This window comes from Parasteatoda tepidariorum, chromosome 1 (genome assembly GCF_043381705.1).
Source record: "Parasteatoda tepidariorum isolate YZ-2023 chromosome 1, CAS_Ptep_4.0, whole genome shotgun sequence".
NCBI classification, from domain to species: Eukaryota; Metazoa; Arthropoda; class Arachnida; order Araneae; family Theridiidae; genus Parasteatoda; species Parasteatoda tepidariorum.
The window spans coordinates 38466109-38477872 of NC_092204.1; the positions used below are offsets into that span (position 1 = coordinate 38466109).

An 11764-nucleotide genomic window follows, 5' to 3' on the forward strand; every position below is an offset into this window, starting at 1 on the left:
ACGGTTTCCTCTACGACAGGTGTGCGTGTAGCACGTTCTCGACCGATGTGGCAACGTGCTACGAAAGCACCTGATTCACATAATCTGCGGTGCAATCGTCCAAACAAAACATGACTTGGCTGACGTCTGTTTGGGAAGCGCTCAAGGTACGTCCGTGCCGCGGCTCGTCCATTTCCATCAGCGGCGCCGTATACGTAATGCATGTCGGCCATTTCTGCGTTACTAAACTCATTCATCCTTCTCCTTCAACGTCCACGACTGAAATGATTGTTTTTCCCACTCTCCCGTTTTCGTGCAATTATCGCGCTAGCGGTCACAGCTTTAATATTCGGACACAAGTTCCTATGTAAATCTTGTTCATCATGATATGACAGACCAGCATGTTTAGTTTGTAAACGACCTTTTGGGACACCCTGTATATGTATAAACTAACAAAGTACTTAACTTTTATCTCATTCAGTCTATGTGAAGGAACTATAGGAAATGATGTATCACTTGTTTGGATAGTAATACTAGATGGGTATCTATGTTCAAGTACAAGTTTGTATTTTGTGTAGATAAGACCTTTAAACTTTTAAACTATAGGTTCAATCGTCTCGTAAGTGGTTTAATTCGATTAAGTTTGAAAAAATACATCGGTAGCAATCTCTCACTTTCCCATTTAGAAAAGTTTTAATTCTCTCCCTCTAATCACCCTATTTTCCTCAAAAAAGAGGGAAACATACAAAAAAGAATAGGGAGTTTTCATACATAATTATAATAAAATAAAGTTTTTGTCAAATCTTGGGATTGTTATCTAGTTGCTTTTTCGAAGAAACTACTATTTTTTGCTACAATTACAGGATTATAAGAGCGCGTTTTATATATAGTGTGGGCATATTTATTTTATATTGTATTTATTTTCGCAAAAATTTGTGATTTTATAATTCTTCATATATTCATAATAAAATTAAATGATCAATGTACTGACCTCTGATGCTTGGTTTGAGTATTACAATTTGCATTAAGAGAAAGCAATGTTTGTAATATTTGTGTTTTTTAAGTAATTATTTTTCGATTGAATTCTCTTTCCATTGAATCTACTGTAATGGTTTTAAAAACTTTACTTTTGCGGTACTCCATAACCACGGCACATATTTCAACAAATGTTTTATAAATGAGTTCGAGACAAATTTGCTCACTGTTCTTTTGCCGGATATTTACTGTAATTTAAGCTTAAAAATATTAATGTATTTTCATTTTTTAAAAAAAAAATTAAACTTTATACTCCAATACTAAAAAAATAATATTTCATTTTAAATTTCAATTTTTTTCTCATATTAATTTTCACTGTCAACATCAATAAATGGTTAAATAAATAAAAAAAATCTTCTTTCAAAAATTGCGCATTTTCTTCCTTTTAAAAAAAATACAATGAAACTGGCAACAAAGCTATTCAGTTCTTAAAGACATATTAAAATTTAATATCTAAAATATGTACTTTCTAAGCATCATGAAAATATTTCTATTAATTCCCAAAAAAACGAGTANTTTCTACAGTGAAAAGTTTTCGGAACTTCAGTATTCAAAAAAGTATACAAAAGATAGACGTTAAGAACGTATCCAATGAGCGAGCAAAGCGAGCATTGGATTGCGAAGCAATCCGAAATGAACTGCGAAAGCAGTTCCGGGGGTTGGCGAGCTCCAGCGAGCAGGGGGCGAAGCCTCCTAGTTTTATTGAATAATTTTAAAGTTATTGCAAAAAAACATTAGACAATATATATATATATGTATATATATATGTAAATAAATGTCTATATTTTTATACATATTTAATCTAGGTTTACGAAATTTTGTGCTATCGTCGCATATAGTAACCAAAATAATTGTTACAATATACAAATTAATTGCTACATTTTTTGTTATTGTGTATTCAAATATATTATTTTCCGTTCCTAATTTATTGTTGGTTCCTCAAACCTCTATAAACTTCAAACTTCATTGATGAGTATGAGAAATATATCAGATGTGCTCAATAAATCAGTGTAATTAATCATCTCGATTCTTTCTACGCGACATTTGGTGGAGCCGCCAGGTACACAAGCAGATGTGGCCGGTGATTTAGGAAGGAGTCGCCGCTTAAGAGGATTTGAGCCAGGATAGTCAAAAATGTCTGAAACACCTGTCACTACTTCAATTGTCCAGCACATTCGTTATCCATCTTCTTTTTCGGGAGAATCCAACCAAGATCATGGAGCTTGGTTAAAAGAATATGATCGTGTCGCCAAATATAACAAATGGGACGATGGGACATGCCTTGCAAATGCTTACTTTTTTCTTAGCAGAACAGCCAAGCTTTGATTTGAAACATTAACATCTTGGCCATCAATATTAACATCTTGGACAGCTTTCAGAAGTGAATTAAAAGAAACATTTTCTGACATCTTCCAGCAGTACGCCATGCTGAAGAAGAATTTAAGACCCGAGCTCAACAACAGGGAGAAACCAGCCTTTCATACATATAACAGGGGGCGTAGTGTTTTTAAAAAGTGCTTAATTTTCCCTTTTTCAAAAGGAGATTTTTCCTTTACTATGTCGATTTTCGCTTCGAATTATGCAAAGAGACACAGTTTGCATTGGTTTATTCAACGTTTTCGCAATTAATTCAACCCCAATCTATTTCGGCTATATTGTCAGTCCGTAGCGTCATTCGTTTTACATGATTCAAAATTTCATGATTTTTGACAATTGTCAAAAACAATGCCAAAGTTTTTATTATTATTATTATTTTGTTGACATGACGGTTAAAACAAGATAAAACCGTCAATTGTCAAAAACTTTCCAACCCTGCCCATGATATTTTTTTAAAGTGCTTAAAAATATTTTTGAGTGCTTGAAAAGTGCTTAAAAGGTGATTATTTTTTGTTGAATAATTTGGCTACGCACTGTATATAAGCAGTACTATGATTATGCCATCGCGTCAAACCCTAGCATGAGTGAAGCAGACAAGGTTTCTCATCTTATGAATGACATCGCGGAAAATATTTATCAAGTTCTACTCACAAAAGAAGTGACAACGACTGCCGCTTTCATTAAATGCTGTCTCAACATGTCGACTCGTGGCAGCAGCGACGTGTTAATCGAATGAAAGTTTGAAAGACTGCCAAATGCCGTACCCGTTGCTTCCCTTGAAGACAATTTTGACCTATTGTCAACGATACGCCAAGTGGTAGAAAAAGAAATCGCCTGGCTATTTCCTGTTACTGTTCCAACTCCTGAACCAACAATTGGCAGTTTAGAAGTTATGCGATATGAAGTTGTGAAGACCTTAGCACCCATGACCGAAACAAACTTCAACAGAAACAAAGATTTCGATAGTTTTATATCAACGATACCTGTTTCATACTTAGAAGCACAGCCGGCCAGGTGGCCGAGCGGTTAGCGCGCCTGACTGCGGAGCCAATGGCTGCGGGTTCGAATCCCGCTCTGGGCATGGATGTTTCTCTGTTGTGTTGTCCTCTGTTGTGTGTGATGTGTGAATGTGGCCCACCCTATGAATGGGTTTGTGGCAGTGTGGCGTGGGTAATGTTGCTCTCCTCCGTGACTTTGGTTCACAGCTGCCCACTGGGTAACGTAAAATGAGTAACAATTCCGGCATCTTCTTAAGCGAAGAATACAGTTCAGTGCCTGCCATTTGGAAAAAAAAAACTTCGAAGCACTACGCCGTCAACCATCTGGAACTACAGTTGCTTCTTCTCGGAAAACTTATGAACCGCTCCGTCGTTAATTACCCCGTCGCAAAATTGATATCTGGAGAACAAAGGATAACACAATGCCGAGAAAGACACATTTCAAGGCTATAACCCACGACAAAGAGAGATAATCATTTCAGACGAAAGTTTTAGTTCCAGTAGTCAACTAAGGAATTCATCGCCACAATTTGAAAAACGATGACGATAACCTTCCCCATATAGGCGTAGAAATACAGAAGTTCTAGTCGCTACCCATCTAGGCTTTCAGTGGAAAGCTAGAAGAAGCGCCCTTCTTCAATGGTATGGTCGCAAAGGGAGTAAAACCTGCATCAGTGGCACAAATGAAAGACGGCAAATACGTTAATCCGATTGGACGTTGTGCCATAAGATTGACAGTCAACAACGAAACACAGCCGCACGAATTCATCTGGAAAAATGTAGCCATAATGTGATTTTGGGTTGGTACTTCCTACACGCCTCACAGGCTATTAGTGACTGTGGCCGCAAAGAACTGGTGCTAGAAGATACCTGGGACGAAATAGTGCATAAAGAACTTTGACAAAGCCGACTTTGTGTAGTAGAGGATTGCGATATTCCTCTTATGGCCATAAAAATAATTCAAGTGGAAACAACAATTGGGTGCAAGGAGAGCAAAAGTTTGCTGACTCAATGCAGTAGATTTCTAACACTGCAACGAAATATAGTGTTCGCATCGTCTTTTACATAGAAGAATAAAAATGAACTCCGTGTATGGGTTTCCGATTTCTCTAATCACTCTACTTGCCTTCCCAAGGATATATGCCTTGGGCATGCGGAGGAAATAGAAAAACACTGTCTCTGCAGTTTTGACGCTGAAAATGTAGCTGAATCAATGGACAAAGGAGTAATAGGATCTGAAGTAAATTTTGTTAGTAAGCTTAACAACTGAACAGAGGGCTAGCTTGAGTAATATTTTAAGAGAATTCAAAAATGTTTTTCTGCCGAAGAAAAATCGGCCCAAAAACGGCTTGAAACATCATATAAACACAGGAAATCATCAGCCTATGAGCCAAGCAGTTGCTGACCGACGTATTATACAAGACGAAGTAGACAAAATTCTTTTGCTCGAGACATCATTCAGGAATCTCTTAAGTCCTTGGTCTTCTCCTGTGGTTCTTGTCAAGAAAAGAAGACGGAAGTTGGCTTCGACTACCGGCGATTAAATAAAGTGACCTAAAAGTATGTATATCCGTTACCTAGGGTAGACGATATTCTGGATTGTTTAAAGAACGCAGATTACTTCTCGTCAAAGGACTCATTTCCTGGATATTTTGCAAATAGAAGGCGATGAAGCTGATCGAAAAAAAAAACTGCTTTTGTAACCCCTGATGTCCTGTAAGAATTTATGGTTATGCCGTTTTAACTTTGTAGTGCTCCCTTAACCCTTAAAGGAATGATGGATAATTTACAACGGCATTTGAAATGAAAAAATTTGTTTGTGTTATCCCGACGACATTGTAGTATTCTCAGATACTTTTGACGAACACGTGCGACTTCTAAGCATTGTTTTAAATTGTCTTTATACAGCAGGATTGCAACAGAATACAAGGAAATGCTGGTAAAGTCATTAGTGCAGAAGGAGTAGAGCAAGATCCCGATAAAGTTATGGGTATCGCTAAGTATCCCGTACCTACTTTAATTACAGACTTCAAAAGTTTCCTCGGACTTTGTTCATACTATCATTGGTTTCTAAAAGACTTTTGTAGCAAAGCGTACCCACTACAGAAACTGTTTAAAAACGATGAGAAGTTCATGTGGCCAGAAGAACAACCCTCCTCGTTTGAAATTTTAAAGGCCGCTCTAACACGGGTATATTTGATCATGATGTCCCCACAGAGCTGCACGCTGATTCCAGTGGCTATGGTATTAGATCAGTACTAGTTTAAATCCTAAGAAGTAAGGATTAAAAGATCTTTTAGGAAGATTAGCTCGATGCGCTCTTAGATTACAAAAATACGATGTTACCATTGTTTATAAATACGACCTCAGACATAACGATGCAGATTGTCGAGACATCCATTACCACCTACTGAAAATGCTACGGAAAAGAGTTTAACAGTCGTTTCAAATCTCGCGGAGGAACAGGATAAAGATGAGGAAATAACTGCTATGAAAAGGAATATAGGCCAAGAAAGTCATCACTCAAATTTAAAAGTAATCGATGGCGTACTTTTTAAGCGGAATTATTATTCTGGTTTCAGCATTTTTTGTTGCACTCTGTGTTCTTTCTTTTTACTCGTTTTCTGCTGTAACTGTTCATAATCTGCATTGGAAATAATAATAAATTTAAAAAAAAATGATTCTGTGGGTCGAGATTGGCTGCCGATTATTCACTTTCAATTATTCTAAGAAATCCTTCAACATTTTCACGATGCACCTACAGCAGGTCATCTGGGCTTTGCTAAAACGTTAGATCGAATAAGGAAAAGATTCTACTAGCCAAGACTTTACTGTAGTTTTAGACGATACGTGTCTCATTGTAAAGAATGCCAACGCCGCAAACGTATACCACAAATGCAACCTGGAAGCTTGATGCCAATACCACCTACTGAAGCAGCCTTTCACAGAACAGGAATCGATTTACTAGGACTCTTTCAGAAGTCACTTCATGGAAATAGATTGATCGTAGTTTGCACTGATTATCTGACCAGATTTGCGACAACAAAAACTCTCCCCAATGCTGTGAAGCTCTTGAGATAATGAAATTCCTGCTTGCGGATATTTTGTTGAAGCATGGTTCATCGAGAGTCCTAATCTCTGATCATGGAACTGTGTTTCTCTCAAAGGTGGTAGCGGAATTATTTAAATTCTTCAATGTTGATCATCGTACTACAACAGCCTACCATCCTCAAGCAAATGGTATGACAGAAAAATTTAACAATGCTTTGGCTGATATATTATCGATGTATGTTGAAGTAGAGCAAAAAGACTGGGCTATTATTTTACCTTTCGTTACTTTCGCCTACAACACCGCCGAACAAGAATCTACCGGTTTCACGCCATATTACCTTCTCCATGGTTATGAAGCTGAAACAACTTTAGATACTATATTTACTCATCAACCTGGGTTTGAAACTAATTTTTTGTAAAGCAGAAGAAGCGAGACAACTTGCTCGTATACGTACAATCGATAGACAAGAAAAAGATAAAAAGCTATATGATGTAAAACACCAACCAGTGTCTTATGCCCCAGGAGAGCTTGTTTGGATTTTCAGACCTGTTCGGAAGATAGGGTTGTCTGAAAATTTATTAAAAAAATATTTTGGACCTTACAGAATAAAACGAAAACTATCACAGGTTACGTATGAAGTCGAAGACGTCGCATCTTCATCAAAGCGTAAAACTACGTACACCGTCAACGTGGTGCGCATGAAACCATACTATGATCCATCATGTACCACGTGAAACCGAAAATTTAGGAGATAAGGAAAATTGCAGATCGAAGAAACCTCTCCCACAAACTAAAAACGAGAGTAAGGTAGGATACCAAGGTCCTATCACCAAGACCCTTTCCAGAGGTCTCACTAAGTGAAACACTGAGGTCACTGTTTTTTCAAAAGAGGATGTTATGATGTATGTCTGAATAGTCGAGCGGTAAAAGTCATTGCCCTGGCGAAGCAGAGGTTCTGAGTTCTGTCCTCCCAGTTGAAAGAAAATGTAAATATGTATATATGTTTTTTAAGCTTTTATTTATTCTTTGAATGTCTTCTGAAAATTTCTAGTGACTTCCATTACGTTATTTTCTGTTCCTTATTTATTTACATGTGAGTTCATGCGTTTCAAGCAGAAACGCAATTACATCGTTTTATGTATATTAGATGTGTTAGATGTTTTGTATATTAGATGTAGAGAGGTGTAGCCTTCCTCTCTTATGTCATGCATCTGTCCTGTCGAAGGCTTGCCCAAAGTATTCTTCCATACTGATCTGGGAACCTACACGAACAAAAACCTACAAGTACCTGATTATCTGAGACTGTTGGCTCTTGAGGCCATCAGCAACATCCCTAAAGATGCCATGAAAATTTTTTACGATGGAAGCAAAAATGACCCTAGTCAGACCGGAAGCGGAATTTTTTTAAATCAAAAACCACTCTTTAAAACTTTCTAGACGTAATCCAGATAACTGCTCGGTCTTTAGGAGCGAACTCATCGCCATTGACGCCGGATTGGAAACCATCCTAAGTGACACTGCAGTGTTTTCATCTCAGAAAAAAAATGGGTGAGAATTTCTCACCCTTTCTCAAAAACAGGGTGAGATTTCAAAAAGTTAAGTGAGATTTCAAAAATTAAAAAAAAAACACAAAGAGACTTNGAATGCCTTTTAGCTCCGGCTGCAAAATTTTTCCAGCCTGCAATAAGTGTCATTCAGAGCCAGCCTCTTCGGAGCATATCCTGGACTGCCTGGGTCTGGGTTTGGAAGACCTAAAAACATCTCCACTTCTTGTTATTGACTTAGCTAGAATTCATGGACCAGATCTAGCTGTTGCTAGGTCATGAAGGATTAGTAACAACAATAACAACATATTAGATGTGTTCTATAAATCAGTGTAATCAATCATCTCGACCCTGCTTCTTTCTGCGCGACAATATATGGTTAGTAGTTCCCTAATTCTAAAAATTTTTTACCAGTACTCGAGGAATTTACGAAGTATGAGAATCATTTTGTTACGGTTTTTGACATGCGAGACGGGATAAAGCATGCTGTTATTTTTTTCCCTTTTAAATTCAAAATCACATTGCCATAATTTTTACACAAAGACTAAATTGCCGCATCCCTCTCCTCTAAAGAAAAAATTAAACTGTATGTGTTATTTCTTCTTAAATAAAATCTGATAAAAAGCGTTTTTTTCTCCTTCTTATTTATTGATTTGCATTTTTGACCTTCAGAATACGGGAAGGAGTATATATTAACCTTAATCTAGAAAGTATTGTATTAATAAGGGATAGAAGAGCAGTAGAAAGTTGTATGTAATTTTAGTTTGCAAAATAAAGTTACTCGACATTTAAAAAATAGTTTAATTAATGAGGGCTTTTTTATTTATTTTTGATAGGTTTAAAAAACCCATTTTTTAAGGCTTTTTTTTATTAAAAATCCGGGCGATTTTCAGAATTATAATTTTTTTTATTCCAAAATCTATGGCAAAATTTTCCCGAGAAATCGAATTTGAACTGTACTACTTTTTTTTTAAATTTATGTCTAAGGAAATATTAGACTGATTCGTACAATATATTCGTTATACTTTGCCATATTGAATTTATTCTTTAAAATAATGTAAAAAATTGTATATTGAAAATTGAGGGTAAGGAATCCAAATCTGTCGGGGAAAAAATGTTTATTCAGCGAAAGTACGTTTTTGTGTCTGATTTCGTAACGTAAAATATTGTTTGCACAAATTAGTATATTTGATAGGCTTATGGATTCGGAGTCGTAGAATCGGAGTAAGGCAGATTTTTTGGCTAAAAACACATTGACTCTGACTCCAGTTGTTGTTGTACAATTTGAATTTGAAATTAAAGTTAATTTAAAAAAAATAATGACAAACTAAGTTATTATTTTTATTTATGAACTATCTATATTAATTATTGTTTATAAATTTTCTATTTTATTGACACATTAATAAACAACTGAAGAGAAAAAAAACAAGCTCACTAGACAATGGTATCTTACTAGGATTAATGTGTACACCGAAAGTATATTGAATCACGGACAAATTAAAAAGGCAAAAAAAGACATGTATGAACTTTCACTAAAACTGAAATTATTCTCAGAACAACTGGAGCATCCAAATCAGGGCTGTCAGACTACTAACATTGCAACTGAGTCTCTATCGTCCTCGTTCAATGATGAATTAGATTTTGAGAAATATTTGGATAATATTGGAAAGGCTAAGGCAAAGGGAATGAAAATAAAGAACTAAGAGCCTTTAGATATAAAAATGAAAAATACAAAGATTTGTACACAGCCCTTGAGGAAGTAGAGAAATATGATTACTCCTTACAAGAAATCTCTTTTTAAAACTTATAATATACAAATCTGTCCTGAAAAGTTGAAAGAAGTAGTATAGAATAGTAATAGCTCTAACTCCTATTCAAATTAGTGTGGAAATACTATTTTCAAGTCTGAAATTTATCAAATCGGAACTACGGTCCTCGAATTAAGATCTTTCCGTAGCTATACTGTTTCTTAGAAATTACTAATGCTAATTTTTCCATTTCGTAATAAATGCTAATTATTATAAATAATCTGCTATGCAGTCATTTCTTTTCCCATAGCATCTATTATTTCTTTTAATTTTTAAAGGAAAAAATAAAGTGTAACGCATGTGTTTATGTTTACATACATATGAGGGAGTTGGAGTCAGAGTTTTTAAACTTAAAATTCTAGGAGTCGGAGTCGGTCACTTTCTCTACCTACTCCTCTGACCTGATATTTGAGGTCCCCCCCCCCTGTGAACCATAAAGTTCAAGTCCCGGTATGTGAAAATCCTATCGTTAGATCCAAAGTTATTCAGGGTGGGGGATTTGTGCACTTTACATTATAAATCCACGTACATGAATATAAATTATTTTTTGATCTTAAAGTTTGAAGTAAAAAGAGTAGTAAAATCGGCTTTGAAAGTTTCGTTTGTCAAAATAGAATGACTCTAAAGTATAATCCACTTTTATGCTACTAGTGTTGAATAACGTTGTTGAAATATATTGAAATTTAAAAGTTTTGTTTTGGTGCTTTTTTGCTTCGTTTTCTTATCTTTTTCTTTGGTTTTTACACATTTTCTAAAGAACTGTAGGTACTATTCTGTATCAGGAGGCTATAAAAAAATCACCACACTATTAGCGACGCCAGAGATGCTTAAATTAATTATGGACAGTTATCTAATGTACTAATATAAGTGCTGTAATAATAGTTTCTGAAAACTAACCCATACGGAATACTGCCGAAATATGTATATGAATTAAAGGTTGCCTTGGATGAATATGTATCACATTTTAGAAATTAATTTTATGAAGAGTATCTGATTAAAATAGAGTAATATCCAATACATGAGCAAAGCAAGCTTAGATTGTGTAGTGATCTGAACTAATTCCAAGGTTTGGCGGGCTCTGTGAGAAGAGAGTGGACTCCCCCTAGTTATGTTCTTTTATCCATGTGAAGGTTTCACTTAGGTGGCATTTTAAATGAATATAAATAATGTGTTATTTATTTATTTTAGGAGATAAATTCCGTCTGGTAATTGCTTCTACTCTGAAAGAAAGTGGCTTACCCGATGATGGTGAGTGGAATAACATCGGCGAAGGGGGTCCGTCACGAGCTGACTCATTCGAATATGTATGTTATGGAAAAATATATCGTATAGAAGGAGACGATGGTGCATCAGAAGCTTCAAGACTGTGAGTATACTTGCATATGCGACAAATGTTTGCATTCATTATTTTTCTATTTTTTTTCTGTCGGAAATTTTTTTTTCTAACCATTTAATAAAATCATGTTTTTATGTTTTATATTTTTTATTAATTGCACTGAGTCTTAGGTCGTAAGCTCAGCTCAAAGATTTTGTATTTTTTTTAATCTATTGGTAAAAATACGATTTTTTTCCCTCTATAATCTGCAGAAAAACGTTAATTCTCAACAATCATCATTTTGTAATTTGTTTCAACTAATAGACCATCTACCATCGTTTTGTAATTTGTTTTGGCAAATGGACAATTTCACATGAAAATATGTAGTACATATGAGGAAAAATTGTCAAAATTTAAAGTGCTTGTAGCAATAAGTAAAACCTTAAGAACTTTTTTTTCATTCTTTTTCTTGCCTTTATTCAGTTATTCATTTTTTGTAATATTTAAAATGGATTTTTTTATGCTATTTTTATTTATTTATTTTCTCGAGGGTATCAGTCGAGGGTAGCATAATATCAATATATACTGAAGAGCCATTACATTATGACCACCCTCCATCTATAACAATGGGCTCGCCCAAGTTTTCAAATGATATT

At 35.3% G+C, this 11764-nt stretch overlaps 1 protein-coding gene across 1 annotated transcript in view; it reads left to right on the top strand.

Moving 5' to 3' along the window:
- The window catches only part of LOC107447028 (DNA-directed RNA polymerases I, II, and III subunit Rpb8), a 49653-nt gene that overhangs the window by 23753 nt on the left and 14136 nt on the right, over positions 1 to 11764 (top strand). Inside the window, exon 3 of the mRNA XM_016061844.3 lies at positions 10982 to 11159. Within this exon, the coding sequence (XP_015917330.1) occupies positions 10982 to 11159 (178 nt within the window). The remainder of the gene's footprint in view (positions 1 to 10981; positions 11160 to 11764) is intronic.